Here is a 20968-nt window from a genome sequence, read left to right on the forward strand (position 1 = left end):
TGAGTGTCAGGTTTATCCAAACAGGAATATAAACTTAGATGGCAGATGAAATCTATCACTTGACATTTAAAAAAAAAAAATCCTGAAGCTACATACCCAAATATGTTTGAAGTATTTTCTCCCTTTAAACTGCCTTATAGCTGAAATATTACTATAGAATCATGAAATAAGAAGTAACTGTTTTTTCAGCTGAGGAAGTAAATATTAATAGATTTTCAGCAGAGTAGGGAGGTCATACTTGCTTGTTAACAACTACTACTAAACCTGAGTGCCTTTCAGAGGCTGTTTTCTTTCCAAGCCTAGCTTGCTGTGATCTTGCCCTCCCTCTTACCAAGCTTGTGAGGAATCAGAATATTTAAGTAGATTATTTTGTCTTAAATAGCAGAGGAACTGCATTCCTCCTGCGTGCTGCGCCTCTGGTCACCACTTTTTATGTTTCTTGACACAAGGAGCAGGTCATACATAGTTTGATGTAGTTTGGTGTTTCTGTTACTAAAAAGCAACATGCTGTTGAAGTGATTAATTAATATCCCCAAATGTTTCAAATGAAGTTTTCTTTGTTTCTGCATTTTACCTGCACTGATTTAAAAGGATTATTGCTTTCGTTGTAGGAAAAAGAGTCAAACTGACAGTGGCAGTAGACTGTACCAGCAGAGATGTGCATGGGGTCATTCTGCAGGCGCAAACCTATTTGAATATCAAATCAACCAATGTGAATCTGGCTTCTAGTGGTCTCGTCCTTCCTCCTTTTATTCCAGCCATGCTTCCCCACCCCTTCGTTTTGGCCAAGCTTGGTGCATATCTGATGCACAAGCTGGTTTAGGAATCCCGCTAAAAATCAATCCTACCCAAAAAATGGTAGTTAGCATCCTGGTTCCATTTAAATATACTTGTCTGGGATCCGGTGAAAGAGATCTGCTTTTCTGTTTACCTTTTTTTTTTTAAAAAAAAATTATTATTTTTACTTTTACTTTCTGACCCTAACACGGGCAATATTCTTCAGTGAAACAGCTATTATGGCAAGTGTTCTTGTCACCTGGTCAAAAGAAAAGGGAGAGAAATTCCCAAGATGTCATAGAGCATTTCAGTGTGCTTTCTGGGCCAGTGTTGGAGGAATTTGAAGCATGTGAGTTGACCTGCATGGTTCCTATGAAGTGTGATTACTGTTATCTGAGAGCTCTTTGTAAATTCATGAATGCCTCATAATCTAGATGAAAACCAAATCAGCGTGTGTGATGGGTATGTAGTTTTTTTTCTGGGAGTTTACAAACTGGGAGGGATGTGCATACACCATGAAAGGTCAGATCTACCCTCCACAGATAAGGTCCCTGATTTCTAGGGTACTTTAACAACAACACACTGTAAATTTCTGTCATCATATGGTACCCTAGAAATTCTGGAAAGCATTTATTGTATTAAACATGCAAGTAATAAAGCCACACACTAAAAGCCTGGAAGACACGCGTCTACCCAACTCCCTCAGGATCCTGGCTGATCCTTTTTCTTCAGACCTTACTTCTCAAATGATTCCTCTTTCTTTTCTCATCCTCCTTCCTGCTGTTTTCTCCTATTAATGAGCTTTCCCACCTGCCTTGCTCCCTTGACCATCTGTCGCTGCTGCTGTGCATCCTTACTGTTCTAAGAAAAAGCACCAGTCTTGAGCTGGAGTGTGTGATCTGTGATAAACAGCTTACAAAACAGCAAATGAACCAATATTACAAATAACTCACTTTATACATCACATATGAATCAGCACAACATATGGAGGCTGCTGGGTCTAAATACTCAGTCTTTAAGTACGGTTCTGAGAAAAACTGCATCATCCAGTAAATCTGCAGAAGTTTGTGATGCAACACATGGATCTGTGCATGTTCACTGGGCAGTGAGATTCATACCCTGCCCTCATAATGTATTTTATTTAGAAGTAGACCTCAGTTATTTGCTTCATCTTTATATGAAGCTTTTACAGATGACTTTACAAATAAAAAATTGTAAAATGACTGAGTGCCACAAGACTAAATGTATTTTCTGAGAAAGATTATTTTTTGTTTGCTTAAGACTAAGTTTAGTTGAATCAGCAGAAAGGCTTTTTGACTTCCTTTCTCTGTGTAATTATAAACGGAATTCTAAATCAGCTCCTTAGTCATGGTAAATTATGAAAATTATGCTGTTCATTAACAAGCTCTTGTTATAATAAACATTTTTTTGTTTTGTTTTTTTCGTAAAGGATGTTTCCCTTGAAACAAAAAGCTGAAGAGTACCTTAACGTGCAAGAACCCATGTTTCTAAAAATATCTGTCATAGTATAGGATAACTAAACATGACATGTGTTCAGAGTTTTCTGACAAGTTAAGTGCATACAAGTGATTTGCATTGTTTTATAAAAATTGAACCAAAGCTGAATCCGGTCTGTTATGTCTACAAGGCAAAACATTACTGTTTGCCGAGGGAAGGGATGTATGTGCAGTCAGGTTAGGTAGGCCTCCAAGTACAGGTGATCTTCACGTCAAAACTTGTCCTCAGAGTCCATGCCCTGTAATGGAAAAGACACATTGAACCAGTGAGTGCTGATGGAGTAAATCCAGCAGGATGAAGCACGGCAGGAGATATGGGAGCTCTGCTTCCTTGGGATTTAAGGGAAATTAGAGATGGGCAGCTACCAAGTGTGTCTGTTCTCTATGAAATGAAAGAAAGGCAGTAGTCTTGCCATGGCAAGTCTTTGTGACCTGACAAAGTATGATAATTCTGAATTATTAATTATTTCCTTTTTTTGGGGGGGGGGGGTTATGTTTTAACAGTTTCATTCCTTGGCTCCCATGTACTACAGAGGTTCAGCAGCAGCTGTGATAGTTTATGATATCACCAAGCAGGTAAGACCTTCTGTATGCTTTTCACCTGTGTTAACTCCTCTGCTTGGGCCAGAGTAAAATTCACAGCTGCAGAAGTATTTATGTGTTAATTCCTCTTCACATCAGTGGTGTTCATATGCTTCAATAGTTCGGGTATATTTGCATGGAGGTGTTCCAGCTGCCTTAAAAACCTACATGTGAAGTCCATCTTCTGTGTTGTTGTCCCGATAAAATGTTGGAGACTGCATTTTTTAGAAGTTCCTTTGGCTTTCCTCTCGCTAAGTAGTCAGGATGATATCATCCTGCAATGGGCCTTCCCATCCCTGCCTGTGTTCTCTGTATGTATTGAGTTTTTAGTACACAAAGGAGTTAGCTGCTTCATCAAATGAACAGAAATTAGGTTGTTTGTATATTACTGATTTAAAAATTAATTATTTTAACTAAGCATATAATCTCATGCTTGTATTGTAGGGCTCAAGTCTTAACTTTGAAACCAGAAGTGAAAGAATAAGTCTTTGACTTCTGTCTCAACATTATTCATTTGGAATGAAAATTGTGTTTTCAGATCCTAAACAGCTCTTGCTGGTTTATCAGGCAGAGGAGGTTCTAGCTGAATGCTTTTTCCACTGCTTTTGAAAGAAACCCCTGCTGATAAAGCTGAGTTAGAGGTGGTGTTCATGGGTGGATGGTCATGACAATTCACTTGCATTTTATTCCTTTTCTGCCAATTGAATTATTTACTCTGAGGTTGAGAGGGCTGAAGTGATTCTCCAGTGCATTAGTGTAATGATCTGTGGCTGATGATGGTGGCCACTGTTGCACAAAGGGGTACTGTTCTCCTTTGCTAATTTGCCAAGAAAAGATGAGGAAGAGTGAATCCTGCTGGATTGATACTTACTTTTAATTTAAATGTCTTACAGTTACTCTTGTAATGCATTGTAAGAATCAAATTTTGTTTCACCAGCCTTTTTCCAAGTTTACATGGAACAGCCCATAGAATAAAGAGGGCAAAATAAGAGAGGAAGATCAATGTGTATTTCTCTTTCTGATACTTAATATTCCGTGTTCACCGTTAAAGTAGAATGGATAATTTTTCCCCATTGACAGATAGCACTCTCCCTTCATTGATACTGATAAAGCCATTGCTGATTTAGACACAACTCTCGCCCATTTCTGAAGGGGAAAAATGATTTATGATATATTTGGGAGCTCACTTTGAGTTTTAATAGTATTTTAAACCATACATTGTAATTATAATTACAACCTCTAGGAACAAAAGTGATTTTAATGCTATCAGTTCATTAGCATAAAGAAACAGAAAATTTGCTATTAAAAAGTAGGTAGCGTCAGTAAGTTTGAAAGAGCAGCGAATGTTGTCAACCTTGACTTCAGCAAGACTTTTGACACCGTCTCTCACAACCTCCTCATAGGCAAGCTCAAGAAGTGCGGGCTGGATGAATGCGTGGTGAGATGGGTCATGAACTGGCTGGAGGGCAGAGGTCAGAGGGCTGTGGTCAATGGTGCAGAGTCTGGCTGGAGGGCTGTAGTTAGTGGGGTTCCCCAGGAGTCAGTGTTAGGTCCAGTCCTGTTCAACCTGTTCATCAGTGACCTAGATGAAGAGACTGAGTGCACCCTCAGCAAGTTTGCTGATGATACCAAACTGGGAGTAAGGGCCGACACAGCTGAAGGCTGTGCTGCTGTTCAGCAAGACCTGGATGGGCTGGAGGAGTGGGCAGAGAAGAACCTAATGAAGTTCAACAAGGGCAAGTGTAGGGTCCTGCACCTGGAGAGGAATGACCCCAGGTACCAGTACAGGTTAAGGGCAGACCTGCTGGAAGCAGCACTGCAGAGGACTCGGAAGTTCTGGTTGACAACAGGTTGGCCAAGAAGGCCAACGGTATGCTGGGGTGCATTAAGAACAGTGTGACCAGCAGGTTGAGGGAGGTTCTTCTCAAACTCTACTTCGCCCTGATGAGGCCACCTCTGAAGTACTGCGTCCAGTTCTAGGCTCCCCACAGAATGTTAGGGATCAGTCTCCGGAGAAGGAGACTCCACAATCCCCCTGGGCAGCCTGTTCCAGTGTTCTGTCCCCCCCACTGAGAAGAAGTTTCTTCTCAAATTTAAATGGAACCTCCTGTGTTCCAGTTTATACCCATTTCCCCGTCTTATCATTTGTTGTCACTGAGAAGAGCCTGGCTCCATCCTCATGTCACTGACCCTTTCTGTATTTATAAACATAAATAAGGTCACCCCTCAGTTTCCTCCAAGCTAAAGAGACCCAGCTCCCTCAGTCTTTCTTCATAAGGGAGATGCTCCACTCCCTTACTCATCTTTGTGGCTCTGTGCTGTACTCTCTCCAGCAGTTCCCTGTCCTTCTGGAACTGAGGGGCCCAGAACTGGACACAGTATTCCAGATGTGGTCTCACCAGGGCAGAGTAGAGGGGGAGGAGAACCTCTCTCGACTTACTAACCACCCCCCTTCTAATACACCCAGGATGCCATTGGCCTTCCTGGCCACAAGGGCACAGTGCTGGCTCATGGTCATCCTGCTGTCCACCAGGACCCCCAGGTCCCTTTCCCCTACACTGCTCTCCAACAGTTCATTCCCCAACTTATACTGGAACCTGGGGTTGTTCCTGCCCAGATGCAAGACTCTACACTTTTCCTTGTTATATTTCATTAAATTTTTCCCTGCCTAACTCTCCAGTTTGTCCAGGTCTCGCTGGATGGCAGCACAGCCTTCTGGTGTGTCAGCCACTCCTCCCAGCTTGGTGTCATCAGCAAACTTGCTGATAGTACACTCTATTCCCTCATCCAAGTCATTGATGAATACATTGAATAATACTGGTCCCAGTACTGACCCTTGAGTCACTCTACTATATACAGACCTCCAACTAGACTCTACCCCATTGATCACGAATCTCTGGCTCCTTTCCTTCAGCCAGTTCACAGTCCACCTCACTACCCAATCATCCAGAGCTCACTTCCTCAGTTTAGCAGCAAGGATGCTGTGGGAGACTGTGTCAAATGCTTTACTAAAATCAAGTTTAAGGACAAGGAATTACTGGAGGGAGTGCAGTGGTGGGCTACAAAGATGATAAGGGGCCTAGAGCACCTTTCTTATTAAGAGAGACTGAGAGAGCTGGAGAAGAGAAGGCTGAGAGGAGATCTCAGCGATGTTTATAAATATCTCAAGGGTGGATGTCAAGAGAATGGGACCAGACTCCTTTCAGTGGTGCCCAAGGATAGGATGAGGGGCAACAGGCACAGACTGAAGCACAGGAGGTTCTGTCTGAATATGAGGAGAAACTACTTTACCTTGGGGGTGCCAGAGCCCTGGAACAGGCTGCCCACAGAGGCTGTGGAGTCTCCTGCTCTGGAGACATTCAAGACCCACCTGGACACATTCCTGTGCGATCTGCTCTGGATGAACCTGCTTCAGCAGGTGGGTTGGACTAGATGATCTCCAGTGGTCCCTTCCAACCCCAACCATTCTGTGATTCTGTGAATTTTGTACTTCGATGGAAAAAGCCAAGTGAATTGTCACCTGTTTCTTTGGTTTCATAATGATTTAAATTGAGGTTTACCAGGTCACAGATTCAGAAATGCTGGCATGAGGGGGCCACTGAAACATCTCTTGGATGTTACTGAAAAATATGAATCGTGATTAAGATAGCAATCCACCAGGCAGAAGATGAAGTTAGACAAATTAAGCTCACTTCAAAAGTTAAGGAAATTAGCTACTAAGCAAATTTAAAAGAGCTCTGGTAGATTCTTAATCGCTGGAAATGTTAGGAAAAACATTTAGTGCTACTTTGGGGAGTGGCCAAGGGGGAAGTGTCCAAGTTTAAGCAAGAATTAATTTGAGGAAGTCTTATGACATAAGGTTTGAAAAGCAGATTACATAAAACAGCCATCTTCTGGTCTTGTGATTTATAAAATTATTATTGCATTAATACTGTCGGAGCTATGTTCCTCTAACTTCAGAAAAATAAACAAATACATCAACAGAGATGAGGCTGTTATCTTATTTGTTATTTCTCCAACTTAGGATTCATTTCATACTTTGAAGAAATGGGTGAAAGAACTAAAAGAACATGGTCCTGAAAACATTGTAATGGCCATCGCTGGAAACAAATGTGATCTTTCTGATATCAGGTAATACATCCATTTTTGTTGTTGCTTTGATTGCAATAACTATATTGTTTTATTCCGTCAGGTAAGCAATTTGTTGTTCTAGTAGTATATCATTTTGGTCAGCTGTATTGAGTCTTCCCCAATGTACAACCACACCAGCAGCAGCACAACTTGAATTATGTGCTTTTTTTTTTAAAGCTCTTTTACTGCCCTTCCTATATACGTGTACAATCTACACCCTTTAGCTGCTGAATTGTTGGGAATGGAAAAGTATTCTTTCTTTTTTTTTTTCTTTCCTTCTATTCATGTTAAAAGGTGCAGAATGTATTAAGTGATGAGTAAAACCAGCAGTGTAGAGCTAGAAGGGTGGGCCTGAGGTAGAAAAATGTTATTCACAGAGCAGCTTTGAGAACTTACTGCACTTTGCAACAACCGAAACCGTCCCATAATACCGAATGTAGAAAGTGTATTTTTGTTGTTTTTAGGAGCATAACTTTGAGTAAAACCTGTGTCACCTTTGTGAAGCAAAGAACCTTCTGAGTAAAAGAGGGAAAGGTTGAATCTGCCCTCCCACAGAATAGCCAAGATGATGCTGTTTGGCTTGAGAATGAAGTTAGAGTCACTCTTCTGCTCGTTAGCTCTAGTTTGGATTCACATTTATCCTTTCTGGAAGCACATTTTGCTGTACAGTAGTGTTCCTTTGTGTCAGTCCACGACTCTCTGTTATTTCTTCCTTCAACTGTACTTCAACTCAATGGCCGTATTTGGTGCTTTCCTCTTAGAACCTCACAGGCTCTCATGGATGCTGTTGTGTTATAATCATTGTTTAGCCCAGGTTCACCAGAGCCCTGAAGCACTTGTGTAACTTAAGTAAGTGATGCAGTGCTTCCTAAACCAAATTGCGTTGGGTTTGGTCTGGGGTTATTTTGTTCCTCGCCTGCCCCGTCAGCCATGAACTGACACAAGACTATGGGTCGCTTCTTTCTATAAGACCTGAACAAGCCCTGGTGCTAGAGAAGACTCCTAGTTTCTTTTGGGCTAAGAACTGATAGTACACAGCACAGATAGTATATTTTGGGCATCTTCTATCAACATGGTAAAGCCAAGTCCTATAATACAAAACTAAAGGTTTCCAAATGTGAAATAAAAAAAAAAAGGAAAGGACAATTATAAATAATGAACCCCCAAACCAATTATCACAAACTGGAGTTTTCAGTTGCTCTGAGAGTCACTTTAAATTTAAACTTAAGTGTTCCCAGCAATACAATTGCCTGATTAAATTAAGGGTAATAAGTTTGGAGATTGTGCCAAATTACCCTAATAGCACATGAATCCGTAACCAGCCCTCCCCCTGCTTTTGGTAGCATTTGCTCTGGCAGCAAGCTTTTAAATGCTCTTCCACCAGAGGCAGGTTAAGTTGGAGACATAAAGGAAAACCTGGACCACAGAAGCGTTGGGAGAATATTGGGGATTCTCACAGACTGACTGTGATCTTCTTACCACATTCTTCTCAAATGCTACCTGTTGTTTGCTGATTGCTCATCATCTATTTCTTGCTCCTGTTCAGCCAGTGCAGCTCTTCCATGTACAAAATGTTCTGGCATTTGCATGGTGCTCATTGTCCTCAGTGAGCTAATGTCTCTCTTTTTTTTCTTTTTCATAATTATGAACAGTGTTGAGGATTTTTCTATGCTGTTATTTTTTATGCATGCCTTTTCTCTTTCTAAAGTCATCCAGTGATGTCCAGTTAAAGAGATTTTGGTGGACAAATAGAGAGCAGACTATATTGTACGTGATATGTTTTCACAGTTCTTCCAGCAATCTGATTGTTTATGCAATGCGTGTAACTGTGTATTCTCTGGCTGCTTTATATTTCAGGTTGACTTCACTAAAAACTATTTTAGGTGAAATGTGTCACAAATTTATCAGATTGTTTCCAGTGAATAGAAAATGCATATACCTTTGGGCACAGAGGGTTTTAAAATAAGGTGATGTGAGCACAAAGGAGCAAGCTGCTGTCTGTATGCATTTTTGGCATCTTTGTCTAGTTTTGTAGAACTTCTGGCAGATGTTTTGCCGAGTATTAGAGAGGCAGCTGCTTTTAAGACCAACATGAATAGAAGCAAAAGAGGACAAGCTGACCAGATGCAAGGTGATTTGATTCTACCATCTCTTTGACTGTAGGAGATAATGTAAGGACAAATGCATGGAAGCAATAGGAACTGATTATATTCCTCTGGGAGAAGACTGATGCTATTTGTTATAATCATTGGCCATGTTACCCTCCTCATTTAGCATCTTAAATTTGAATTTGAGTGGCAAACATGGATTTGGGACACTCAGGGGACATGATACCTTTCTCACTGTTTATGGGCTGTGAGCAGCTTTTGGCACTCTGTTTGTGTAAATTTCTTCTCCACTTTGAAGGTATTTCTACAGATAGACAGGCAAATTTGTTTAGTATAAATCCTTATTTTTGTTATAGCACAATCAACCCTAGTACTGTTGAGTGTTTGGCATACTTTTAAGTAGCAGTAGTAGGCTTTTAATATCTGTACTGTCCTTCTGACAGGCAAGTCATTAAAAAGTAGTTTCAAAGACAGGAGCTGAGACTTAAGTGTTAAAATATTAAGTGTCCAAGATATTTTTTTGAGCATTACAGAATCGTAACAGGAACTAAGAAGTGTTTACTTCCCTAAAAATGTGGTACACCTTATTAACAAGTTGTGTTCACTGGAAATTGCCAGATCCTTGGTTAAGAGAATTCAGCAGAATTTCATGCTCAGATCTTTCCTCTATGCATCTAGAATATTTCTTTATTCAGTAGTTATTCAGAAAATGTCAACAGAATCAATAGAATGACTTGGAAAGGGTGAAATGAAGTAATTGACGTCTTTCAGAATAGTTATTCCTCTAACTTTCCCTGCAGCCCTGGAATAAGACTTTCTCAGCACTCCACTGATGGCTCTTGCCTTTTCCACTCTTCACTCCATCTTGCATGTATTCACCTCTCAGCTTAGAGATCAAGCTTTTGTGCTGTTCCTTTTTGATAAGGTGGCATCTTTGCAATATTGACATCCAGATTATGATAGCTCCACTTGATGTATAGAGCCTTCTTGATGTCAGCAGCACTGGATGGCATGTTTTTTATTTCCCACATACTGCAGACATTTATAGGCTTCCTTTAGAAATGTCATCAGAGAAAGCTAAGAATTTTCATGATGCTTCCTTGGAATATTGTCACTTGCTGCTATTTTACCTTTTCCTTGATTCCCAAAGTTTGCTTTCTCGTCTAAATCACAGCAAGTCAAAAGATTTCATTACATAACCCTATGCTCTCAAATATCTTCATTTACTGTTGTTTGAATATTATGTTATATAGTTAAGTTCCTTTTTCCTTATTTCCAGGGCCATCCACAGATGTTGGTACCTTTTGTAATAAAGGCCAAGGTGCCATTTGAGAAATAGTAAGGGGAATGCTCCTTCCCTGTGTCTTCCACAATAAAAAGACATGTAATGCAAAGAAGCAAGTAATGGAGACAAGCTCTGAATCCAGATGCTGGAACTGCAGGCTAATTTCTTTAAAAAAACATTTGTAATAAGTGATGCAATTATTCTGCCTCTCGGCATGTTTCTTATGAGCAGCAGATCTGATTTATTTAAAATATATACCTCCATAAACTAATTGTGAAATTGCATTGCTGTGCTCCCACCTGGGTACCTTCTGTTAAAGTCCAAGGTGCTCATACTAGGAGGAAATTGTATGAGGAGTCTCTGTATTGATTCGTCAGAGCTGGGGGTTGAAGGAGTTGGTACCAATTCTGCAAGTGCAACAGACAGCTGTAAAACCACACAAAACACACCAGCTGTTGTATTGAACAACTAGCAGAAAAACAGTGCTCTCAGCCTGATGTTTCAACATGAGGATCCCCTGGTCCCCTGTTAGGGTGTCTAGTCTCCGATTCTGAGCTGTTGCCCAAAAATCAGGAATAGTGCTGGTTACAGGCAGATTCAGCTTTGCCACCTGTCTCAGGCAGATACAAGGTCAGCGTGGGGTTTGCTTTGTGTCTGAAGCAGAGGTCTTTTGCATTCTGTAAACCAGCTTTTGGCGTATGAATTACTGGCTACAAAATTAGGATGTTCTACCAGTGATTTTAAGATGGTGTCACTTAGGTGCCATGGCACGGAATGGTGGTCTTCCCTCAGTGACTCCGGCTCTCCCAGATTGCTCTTGCCAATGTGCTTGGAGTCAGTGGCTTTCATATTTCTTTCAGAACCTCTCGCAAACACTTAGATGATGGTCTTATTGTTTTCTTCCACAACAGCCATACTGTATCTTGTTTGAACGCTTGATATGAATGGTGCTGAATGCTGCCTGGATCAGCAGAGGTTTATGTCTTTCCTCCAGTGTTTTAATGCTTTTCATATTGGTGTCAAGTTTGTAAAACAAACAAGGTTGTCATCTAAATTGTCTTTTTTCAAGGCATAGGTTCAGTGGCAAGGCCAAGAAATCTGCAGATCGATCATTGGTGATATTTTGAATATGATGATCTAAATGCCATAAGAAGAAGAAAGATAGTACTACTTTTGCAGGGAAGAAGAGCATACTAATGCTTTTCTGATTAGACTGTCTGACGTTTTTGTTTGTTTGTATTTTTTTTCCCAAAACATTAAATTATTTTTGGGTTTTTTTGGGTTTTTTTTTGTAGGGAGGTTCCTCTGAAGGATGCCAAAGAATATGCAGAATCTATAGGTGCAATTGTTGTTGAAACCAGTGCAAAGAATGCTGTTAACATCGAAGAACTTTTTCAAGGAATAAGTAAGTAAAGGCTCCCTTTGTTTATTTATTTATTTATTTGTGGTTGTTTGGAGGTCTTCTGAAAATAGCTGTCTGTTTCGCGTCGAAAAACTTCTTTTCCAAGGACATAAGAAATCCACTGCGCCAATAGTATGGCTGCTGTTTATGCAGATGTAAATTAAGAATGACTTTGAATACACCAGAGCAAAACATCATAGATATGGGGTAAGCCTGTTTCTTCTAAACTGTGTATAGATCCTGACCTGGGTCACATCTTCTGTTTCAGCCCAAGCCTGCTGTAGAGGCGATACTGTTGATCTTATCATGTTGATAAAGACTTAAACGTTGAGAAATGTGCCTGGAGGGCTACGATAAGGAGAAAATAGTCATTGCAGTGGAATCTGTTTTAAAAAAAAAGTATTTTCTCTCAGGGTCTTTTAAACAAGATGAGACTGACATTTCTCAGGAGGAGAAGAAAAAATGCCTTGTTCAGTTTGCCTTCTAGGGGTTCCTGTTTTGGTCTCTGACTGCAAGTGAGAAGGACCTTGTGGGCTGGAAGGGACCTCAGGAGACCTTCAGTCCAACTTCTTGCTCAAAGCAGACATGACAGTGAATTCAGACTGGGTTGCTTGGGCAGTTGTCTGGCTGGGCCTGAGAGCAGAGGTTCCACAACCTCTCTGGGCAGCTGAGTCCGGGGTTTAAATAGTTCTCACAGTGGGATCCTCCTGGTCTATCAAGTCAGAACCTCTCCTGATTCATTTCATAGCCACCATCGCTCATTGTCGTGGATGCACCTCAGTAAAGACCCTGTCTCTGTCTTCTTAGCAGCCCTCCCCATGGGTACTGACAGACTGCTTGGTGATCCCCCAAAGTCATCTCATCTACAGGCTGAACAGGCCCTGTTTCCTCACCCTCTCCTCACAGGGCAAGTGCTCCAGACCCCTGACTGTCTCGGTGGCCCCTCTCTGAATTTGCACCAGTTTGTCATCCTTTTTCTTGTGTTGTGGAGCCCAGAGCTGGATGCATTACTGAGCTTGTGTTAGACCGTATCAAGATGGGGATAACTACTTCACTGGATCTGCTGGCCTGGCTCTTGTTGGAGTGACTTAGAATGCTGTTGGCGATCTTTGCTGCCAGGGTGCGTTGCTGGCTCGTGCTCAGCTTGCTGCCCTTGTGTCCTTTTGGCAGAGCTGCTTTCCAGGCAGCCAGTTCCCAGCCTGTCTCTTAGCCAGGGGCTCTTCCTTCCCACAAGCCGGGCTTTCTGAACCACATGAGGCTCCTGTAGGCTCATTCCTCCCTCCAGCCTAAGGTCCTCTGAACAGCAGGTCTGCCCTCAAGGGTATTGAATGTGCCTCTGAGTTGGGTATCATCTGGGGGGGTCAAGTGGATGCATATTTTTTCCTCCTTCAGGCCAAGTTACTAAGCAAGGTACTACACTCATAACTGGCCTACAGGTAGATATGTACTATTGTACATATAGTACAATGTACCATTGGTACTATGTACTATGTGCTATTAACCACTGTCCTTTAAGTCTGATGATCTAGCCTAGCCAGTTTTTCACAAATCTAACAGTCTGTCTACCTAAACCATAATATCCCAACTTGGATATACCAGGATGCTGTAGGAGAAAGTGTCAGAAACCTTGCTAAAGTCACGGTAGACAACATCCAAAACTCATTTTCGATCACAGATCCAGTCATACTGTCATTTAGGGCAACCAGGTTGGTTGGACGTGCTGACTGGTCCTAGTCACCTGCTTCACATTCATGTGTTTAGAAGCAGCTCCTGAAAGGATTTGCTCCGTGGTTTTCCCAGGCATCTAACCAGCCTGTAGATCCATGGCTACTTATTACCCTTTTGAAGACAGATATAACGTTTACCTTTCTTCAGTCATAGGGGACCTCCCTCATTCTCCATAACCTTTCAAAAACATTAGGGATGATAAAGAGCAGTCTTTCAGCAACATGGACCTGCTCCCTCTCCATCCTCAGGCTTGTATCTGTTGAGATATCTTCAAAGCTCCATGACTTGATCCTTTTCCACTCCTGGTGGTTCCTCCTCTCCTTGAATCCTGTTTTGGGGTGCAGAGGCCTAGGAGACAGCACATCCAGAAACTCAAGTTTGTTTCCCTGAACTCTTTATTTTATTTCACATACTCATAATCAGCTTTTATTATCTACGACATTTTGCCTGAAATGGGGCCTGTTCAAGTTTTTGGTTCACCAGCACGAGATATATCTGAAATGGTTAATGAGAACCAGTATTCCTAGAATATGCTACCTTTCTTTTACCTCTTTTAAAAAAGAAGTGTGTAACATGGCTGTCTAGAGGAACCGGTTCTTCCTTGTGATACTTTGCTAGATTGCCTGTATCTGATGGTTGTGAATGTTCTCACAGAGGAACTCATCCTTGCCACGTAATTACATAATTAGTTTCTGTCTTTGATAGGCAGTGCTGCAGCTGGCAGCTTACATTGTCCCTAATAATGGATATAATAGATGAGGAAAATCAGCTAAATTAAGTTTAGTATGAACTAGATACCCAGGCAAGTGCACTTAATTCCACAGGCAATTATTTCTATATATAGAAATACTTGGTCTCGGTGGATGTAGTCGTGACCTTATCAAGTACTCGTCGGAGAGAAAGGAGAGAGTTGGTAGTGTATGTTTATAGAAGTATAGTGGAAACCAAGTGAAAAATGCTTAATTAGTAGGAGAATTAATTAGTATGATTGTGACGGGGGAGGGGGTATGGATAACTTTCTGATGTTTTGCACCACTTCAATCTTCGTGCAATTTCCCGAGAACAGTCTGTTTATGTCCAAGTTGCATGGCAGCATTTCTGCCTTTTCAGTGTATGAAGTCCGTCTGTGGCCGTGTCTCCTACCCTGTTGACTGACTTTATTTGTGTGGTGCCCTAGAAGTCATGCAGCAGCTTTAGTTTTGCTTTCACGCTGCCTGAGAGTTCGTGCCCTTCTCTTTGTGCTGCTCTAGAAGGGCTTGGTACAGCTCCACAGCCCCTGAGCAGGGAGACAGCAATTTCTGTTTACCTTGGATCTTGAAGGCAGACTATATGTATTGCATATTTTACAGCCTGGATTTGGAAGGATATTCCAACATGCATGGAGAATTTCTTCATGAAAAACCCTCTCAAAATTGATGCCCCAAACAGAAGGGGTAGACTACATTTTGATTTGGCTGAAAAATTCACCTCCTGCTTGATCATGCTTTTCTTTTCCCAGGGGTATTTTAACATAATCGTTTTTCTTTCCTAAGGTGTTGAACAACTGTCTGTTTTCCAGGGAAAATATTGTGAACGGAGTGAAACAGTATAATGGGAAAATATTACTCAACATAATGATATAAAGAAGGCAGAAAATAAAAGGGGATCTGGGATGTTTTGCTGACAACCAGATAAATCTTGGAAAAATTATAGACAGAGCACTTCATTTCTAAGGTTATTATATTACACTATTGTAAAAAGATTTTTAATAAGTCTCTCTGGGTCTTTGAGGATTTGACTGCTTTGAGGGATGCCTCGGTAACGCAGCCTCAACACAAATCCATTGTCCTTATTTCTTCTTAAGAAAATGCAAGATGTGGAAGACTGGAAAGAGTAAAACTTTTTGATTTTTTTTTTTTTTGGAGATGGGGCAAATCTGGCAAGAGAGGGACTCTGCAGTTGGTGTACTTAGGCAAATAAGACCGAGGAGACAGCTGGAGCACAAGAGTCAGCAAAGTCGGTGGTTTTGGCGCTGGAGAGTTTTCCCTGAGCTGCGTGATGGGATGCAGCTCCTGGCTGTCTGTTGTGCCCTGTGATTTCAGGCAGCAAGCCATTCTACTACACTTACCCTGGTTACATTTAGCAGCACCTGACTGAAGGCTTGCTGTGATTGTGAAACATCACATCTGTAAACAAGAAAACAGTATTTTTAGTAGAGTTGTATATTCCCTATGTGGGCTACATTTTTCAAAATGTCTTTCTTGAAAGGTTTTTGACATAAAAAGGGCTCAAGATGATAGTGGTTTTTTATGTGTTCTAGTAGTTCTTTTTTTAATAGCTGAGTATAGGATCAAATGTTAATTTTTTATTCCCAGCCTTAGAAGAATCATAGACACAGCATTTCCTTCTCACTGATTTATACTTCACCAGCAGCAAAAATGCCAGGAATGTATTATATGATAGCAGTATAATACAGTATCAAGTTGTGCCTGTACAGAGGTTGTACCAGTTCTGTATTACCCCTTCCTGGTTGTGGGGCTTTAATGCACTGTCTGCAGCTTGTGCCTGGGAAGGCAGCTTACCCATTAAAACCACTTGGTTTTCAATGACTAAACAAGCTGCCCCAAGTGTACTGTCATCTAATAGCAATCACACCCTTGCAATTTTCAGACACCCGTTCATTTAACGACTCAAATAAGCCTTAGTTACCTTATTCAAATCTAGTGCATGCCAGCTGTTTCTCTTCAGCCTGGGTGTATTGCCTGTTACCTTAGCGTGAAGGTGCCCCAGATAGGAAAGAGAAGATTACATAAAAGCCATCTTCTGTAAATGATACAGATGAGACTGTACCTCCCAGGTTAATACCAGTCTGCATCAGTAAGTCCAAAGGTAAACAGACATTGGGACGGGTAAGCCTCTGAGGAATACCTAGACAAGGGAAATATGAAATTAACTTGTGCTTAAACAAAAAAATAAATCATAGTACCATAGAATGGTTTGGTTTGGAAGGGACCTTAAAGCTCAGCTAGTCCAGCCCCCCTGCAATGAGCAGGGGCATCTTCAACTAGATCAGGTTGCTCAGAGCCCCATCCAGCCTGGCCTGGAATGTCTCCAGGGATGGGGCATCTACCACCTCTCTGGGCAACCTGGGCCAGTGTTTCACCACCCTCACTGTAAAAAATTTCTTCCTCATATCTGGCCTGAATCTCCCCTCCTTTACTTTAAAACCATTGCCCCTTGTCCTGTTGCAACAGGCCCTGCTAAAAAGTCTGTCCCCATCTTTCTTATTAGCCACTTTTAAGTACTGAAAGGCTGCAATAAGGTCTCCCCGGAGCCTTCTCTTCTCCAGGCTCAGCAACCCCAACTCTCTCAGCTTGTCCTCACAGCAGAAGTGTTGCAGCCCTCTGGTTATCTTGGTGGCCTCCTCTGGCTCCTCTCCACCAGGCCCATGTCTTTCTTGTACTGAGGGCTCCAGAGCTGGATGCAGGACTCCAGGTGGGGTCTCACCAGAGCGGAGTAGAGGGGCACAATCACCTTCCTTGACCTGCTGGCCACACTGATTTTGATGCAGCTGAGGATACGGTTGGTATTTTTTGAAGGGTGACAGATGTTGAGGACTGTTGTGCTACCAAAGAGGGAATGATTGAAGCATTTCAGCATCTTCTGTTGAGGATGAGAGGGAAGTGAGTGAGGAAATAATCAGAATTGCTCTACAGAAAATGTGTAAAGAGTTGTTAGCATGCTCAATCTTACTCATGCTAGTCCTATGAAAAGGAGACAGGCTTATGTTTAAAAAATGCAGCTGAGGATGTTCTTCTTAGATGAAGCTTCCTAATTAGAACAGAGAGTTTCTGTCTCAGGGTACAACCTTTCATTTGGTAAATGCTCAGTTATAAATGCACGAAGCTATTGATTTTCTGATGCCTTGCTAGCAGTTCATGTATTGAATATTTAATGTAACCCAAATACTTGTTTCCTAGAAATACTGGGAGATTAAAAAAAGAAGACCAATCTCTAGAGTTTACAGTTTAACCTGTTGTATAGTGGAGAAACTAGAGAGGAATGTGTGAAACGTCTGTCTGTGGAAGGGGGAGGGATCCTTTCCAGCAGACATTTGATGTTTGCACTGACTCAGATGAACTTGGGTGGATGGAATTGCAGATGTCCAATTTTGAAGCTTTGTGAATGATGAATGGTGGTTTTCATCCTGTTATCTGCTGATTTGCAGGCATCTGTGAACTACTTTGGGGAGGTCTATGAAAGATGTTTTAAGAAGAGCAAGTACATTTATGTTACAAAGCAATTCACATATGCCATTTTTAAGGCAGCTCAAGCCCACAACTGAATTTTTGTAGGGGGTGTTCACCTGTGAACAGCCTGTGAAACGATGGAGAAACATTGCCCTAACTTATGTTTGAAATTATGTTATTTACAGTTCATGGTCCTTGTATTCCAGGATTAGTGGTCCTCTTGCTTTTAAATGTTCATGAATGAAGCAAAGCTTTCTTTGGACTACTCCTGAAGTTAAAGTTGTGAGGTCTTGGGTTTCTCTCCAACTGCAGGAGAGCTCTTCAGCATAAACTAGTAAATATACCAAAACAGCCTGAAGTTAATTACAGCAGAACCTCAAATCAAGGTTGGATCTCTTAGTAATTAAAGTCATTAGGTATTATGTTGTTTACTTTGATGCATGTAAGATTTTTTTTTCCTGAAAATTTTAATTAAATGAGCAAAATTTACTTCTATTGCTGCTTCTCCTAGCAAGAACTTCAGTGTCAGCATTCTATGCTTTTGCTTTAAAAAAAAAAAGGGAAAAAAAACCCAACACGTTTATTTTCTTGAATGGAAGTGCTGTTAGGTATGCTGTTAGAAGTATTAGAATAATTGCAACTTAACTATGTTTAGTTATGCAATATCCTTTAGTGTAAACATGTGCTACCTTGCATGAAAACTTACAACATGAAGTAAACAGCAGTCAGCTCTGTCCATTGGGGAAATCCTGCTTCGCTGCGATTGTGGGTGAGAAAAAGAAATGCAGACTGAGCAGTGGGGCAAGCTTTATAAACCATGTGAGAGACATAACTTCTAAAATGCTAGTCAAACTGCTTTCAAATGTTGAAAGGATTTGGGGAGATAAGAAGCGTGACTGTCACAGGTCCTGCAGATGCAGAGGAGTCTGATATGCAAATGCTGAAACTGTGGGGTAGGATGGCTGTGCCTTATTAACGAGATTTATAGAGGGTGATGCTTTGCAGGGGCTCGCCGTGCTGGGATACAGCTAGCAATTTTAGGAGGAGGCTCTGGCCATGGTATGTCTGTTGTACTGCTGCTTGAAGAAGTCTGCCTTTCCCCAAGTGAGCCGTGGATTTCACATCATGCACTAACGAAAAATCTCTCCTTCCTCCACCCCCCCAAAAAAGTGAAGTTGTATGTGATTTTCAGGAAGAGAATAGATGGGATAAATGTGCAGAAAGCCACCATGTAGCACTGTGAGGTCTTGCCTCTTCTCCGGAGACGAATTGTTGTAGTTGTGTTAGATAGCAGAACTGCGCTTCTTTTGGACTTGGACTTCATCGTCTGGATGTGCCAGCTCAGGTTGATCACATCCCATCCGTTTCCACACTAAACAAGTGTCTGTTCAATGCACTATTGTGTTTGTTCCTTTGTCAGCATAGTAAAGAGTTGTGGGGTTTTTTTCCTATGCTCAGTTTTAAGGCTTTCTCCAACCTTTCAGGCAGTTGTGTCCAGGTCAACGATGAAACTAGTTTCATGTTAAAAAAAAACCAAACAAAAACAAACCAAAACCAAAAAACCCCAACTCCAACCCTGATTTTTCTGAGCTAATGGAAGTTTGTAGCTGGAGCATTGCATTCAAAAAGGAACAAAGAGAGCAGATTTTATTACTGTGGTGATGCATCGTGCTTCCAGCTGCAGCAGAGCAGTCCCCATCTGCCTGCCTTGGAGTTCTGCTTGTATTTTTCTTTCTGCCTTCCCATTTTGTTTACCTCTTGTCCCACCCTCCTGTTTCCCAGTCTCTTTGCCACTGGCACTCTCAGAACCTCAGCTCCCAGAGTGCTAATTAATCTCTTCGCATTAACAAGTTTCAGATTCAATAGCAGGAGTTGGAATGCTACCAGGCATTGGAGAAGAGTCTGACCTTCCTCCTGGGCTGCCTCAGCCCAACTCCAACATGCCAGAAAGGAGGAGATGCAATTTATTTAGTGCTTCCCACCTGTTAACCTGGATGGTTCACTTCAGAGCCATGACAATTTCTGTAACCCTACATTTGAGCAGTCTCTTGTGACACTTATTATTTTACACGCCATGGTGTGGTGTGTTTACTGGAATGAGATTGTGGAGGACACCAAGACCTCTGTGTGAATGTGTAGAGGTGCATGTTTACAAACAGTTTTGTTGCACAAAATCTGTGAAATATGGCCTAAACATGAGTGAAATGAAGCTAAAGTATATAATCAGATATTTAATTGATAGAGTTGCAAGAGAAAAATTTTAAATTGTAGTCAGCAGACTTCATTCCATAGAAATATCAGCAATGGGAACCATATAGAACTTTTATACTGTCTCAGTAATAGTATATCCCTAAGTTACTCATTTCACCAGTTCAGCTGCAGAGTTCTTAGATAAATGTGTGCACATCTACTTTTCCTGTGTGACTGACTGTTTCATCTGGAATCCTAAGATGTGCGGTTGGTGGTCTTTGGCAAGCTGCTTAGTTGTGTCCTGCTCTGCAAAATGGAGAAAAGACTCTATTTGTGGTCTAGTTTGTCATCTTTTAAGTTAGGCAACAGAAGATTTCAGTCTTTCATGGACCTTTTTAGCTGACTTTATCTTACTAGAGCGGTCATTGGTTTGAAGAGGAATTGTCTTAATCTATTTATTTCTTCAGCACGAGAATTGCTGGACTGGATATGAGGGCACTACTGCTCCTTTTTGACATCAACTGCATGAAATAAATAGCATAAATTAACAATGCTGTAGGTTATCTAATATAGAAGTATTTTTATTGCTCTGAAACAAAGACTATGTATGTCAGTGAGAATTGCTTTTAAAATGAGGATGTACTTTCTACAATTAATTCAATTTATGACCTCTGTTGATCTTGACTCAGTGACAGCTTGATTGAGTGGGTATCTGCAATATTGATGCCATATTTATCAAGAGATGAATGAGAAGATGAGGGGATCATAGTGCTTTTAGACAGCAATAGTGATTGAATTGGTTTAGAAGAAGGTTCAGGCTACACACGAGGAAGAAATTTTTTACACTGAGGGTGGTGAAACACTGGCCCAGGTTGCCCAGAGAGGTGGTAGATGCCCCATCCCTGGAGACATTCAAGGCCAGGCTGGATGGGGCTCTGAGCAACCTGATCTAGTTGAAGATGTCCCTGCTCATTGCAGGACTAGATAGCTGATCTTTGAAGGTCCCTTCCAATCCACAG

General features: G+C 41.4%; 1 protein-coding gene across 2 annotated transcripts in view; it reads left to right on the plus strand.

Annotated features, from left to right (window-relative positions):
• The window catches only part of RAB31 (RAB31, member RAS oncogene family), a gene marked incomplete at both ends in the record, with an annotated part of 64963 nt that overhangs the window by 41085 nt on the left and 2910 nt on the right, over positions 1 to 20968 (plus strand). The window contains 4 exons of one of the 2 annotated variants that reach the window (XM_080340244.1): positions 2799 to 2870; positions 6901 to 7007; positions 11696 to 11805; positions 12290 to 12321. In XM_080340244.1, the coding sequence (XP_080196370.1) occupies positions 2799 to 2870; positions 6901 to 7007; positions 11696 to 11805; positions 12290 to 12321 (321 nt within the window). Of the gene's footprint in view, positions 1 to 2798; positions 2871 to 6900; positions 7008 to 11695; positions 11806 to 12289; positions 12322 to 20968 lie in introns of those variants that run through there. The other variant, XM_080340243.1, reaches the window with a different exon arrangement.

The sequence above is a fragment of the Nesoenas mayeri genome (genome assembly GCF_963082525.1).
Source record: "Nesoenas mayeri genome assembly, chromosome: 2".
In the NCBI taxonomy this organism is placed as follows: Eukaryota; Metazoa; Chordata; class Aves; order Columbiformes; family Columbidae; genus Nesoenas; species Nesoenas mayeri.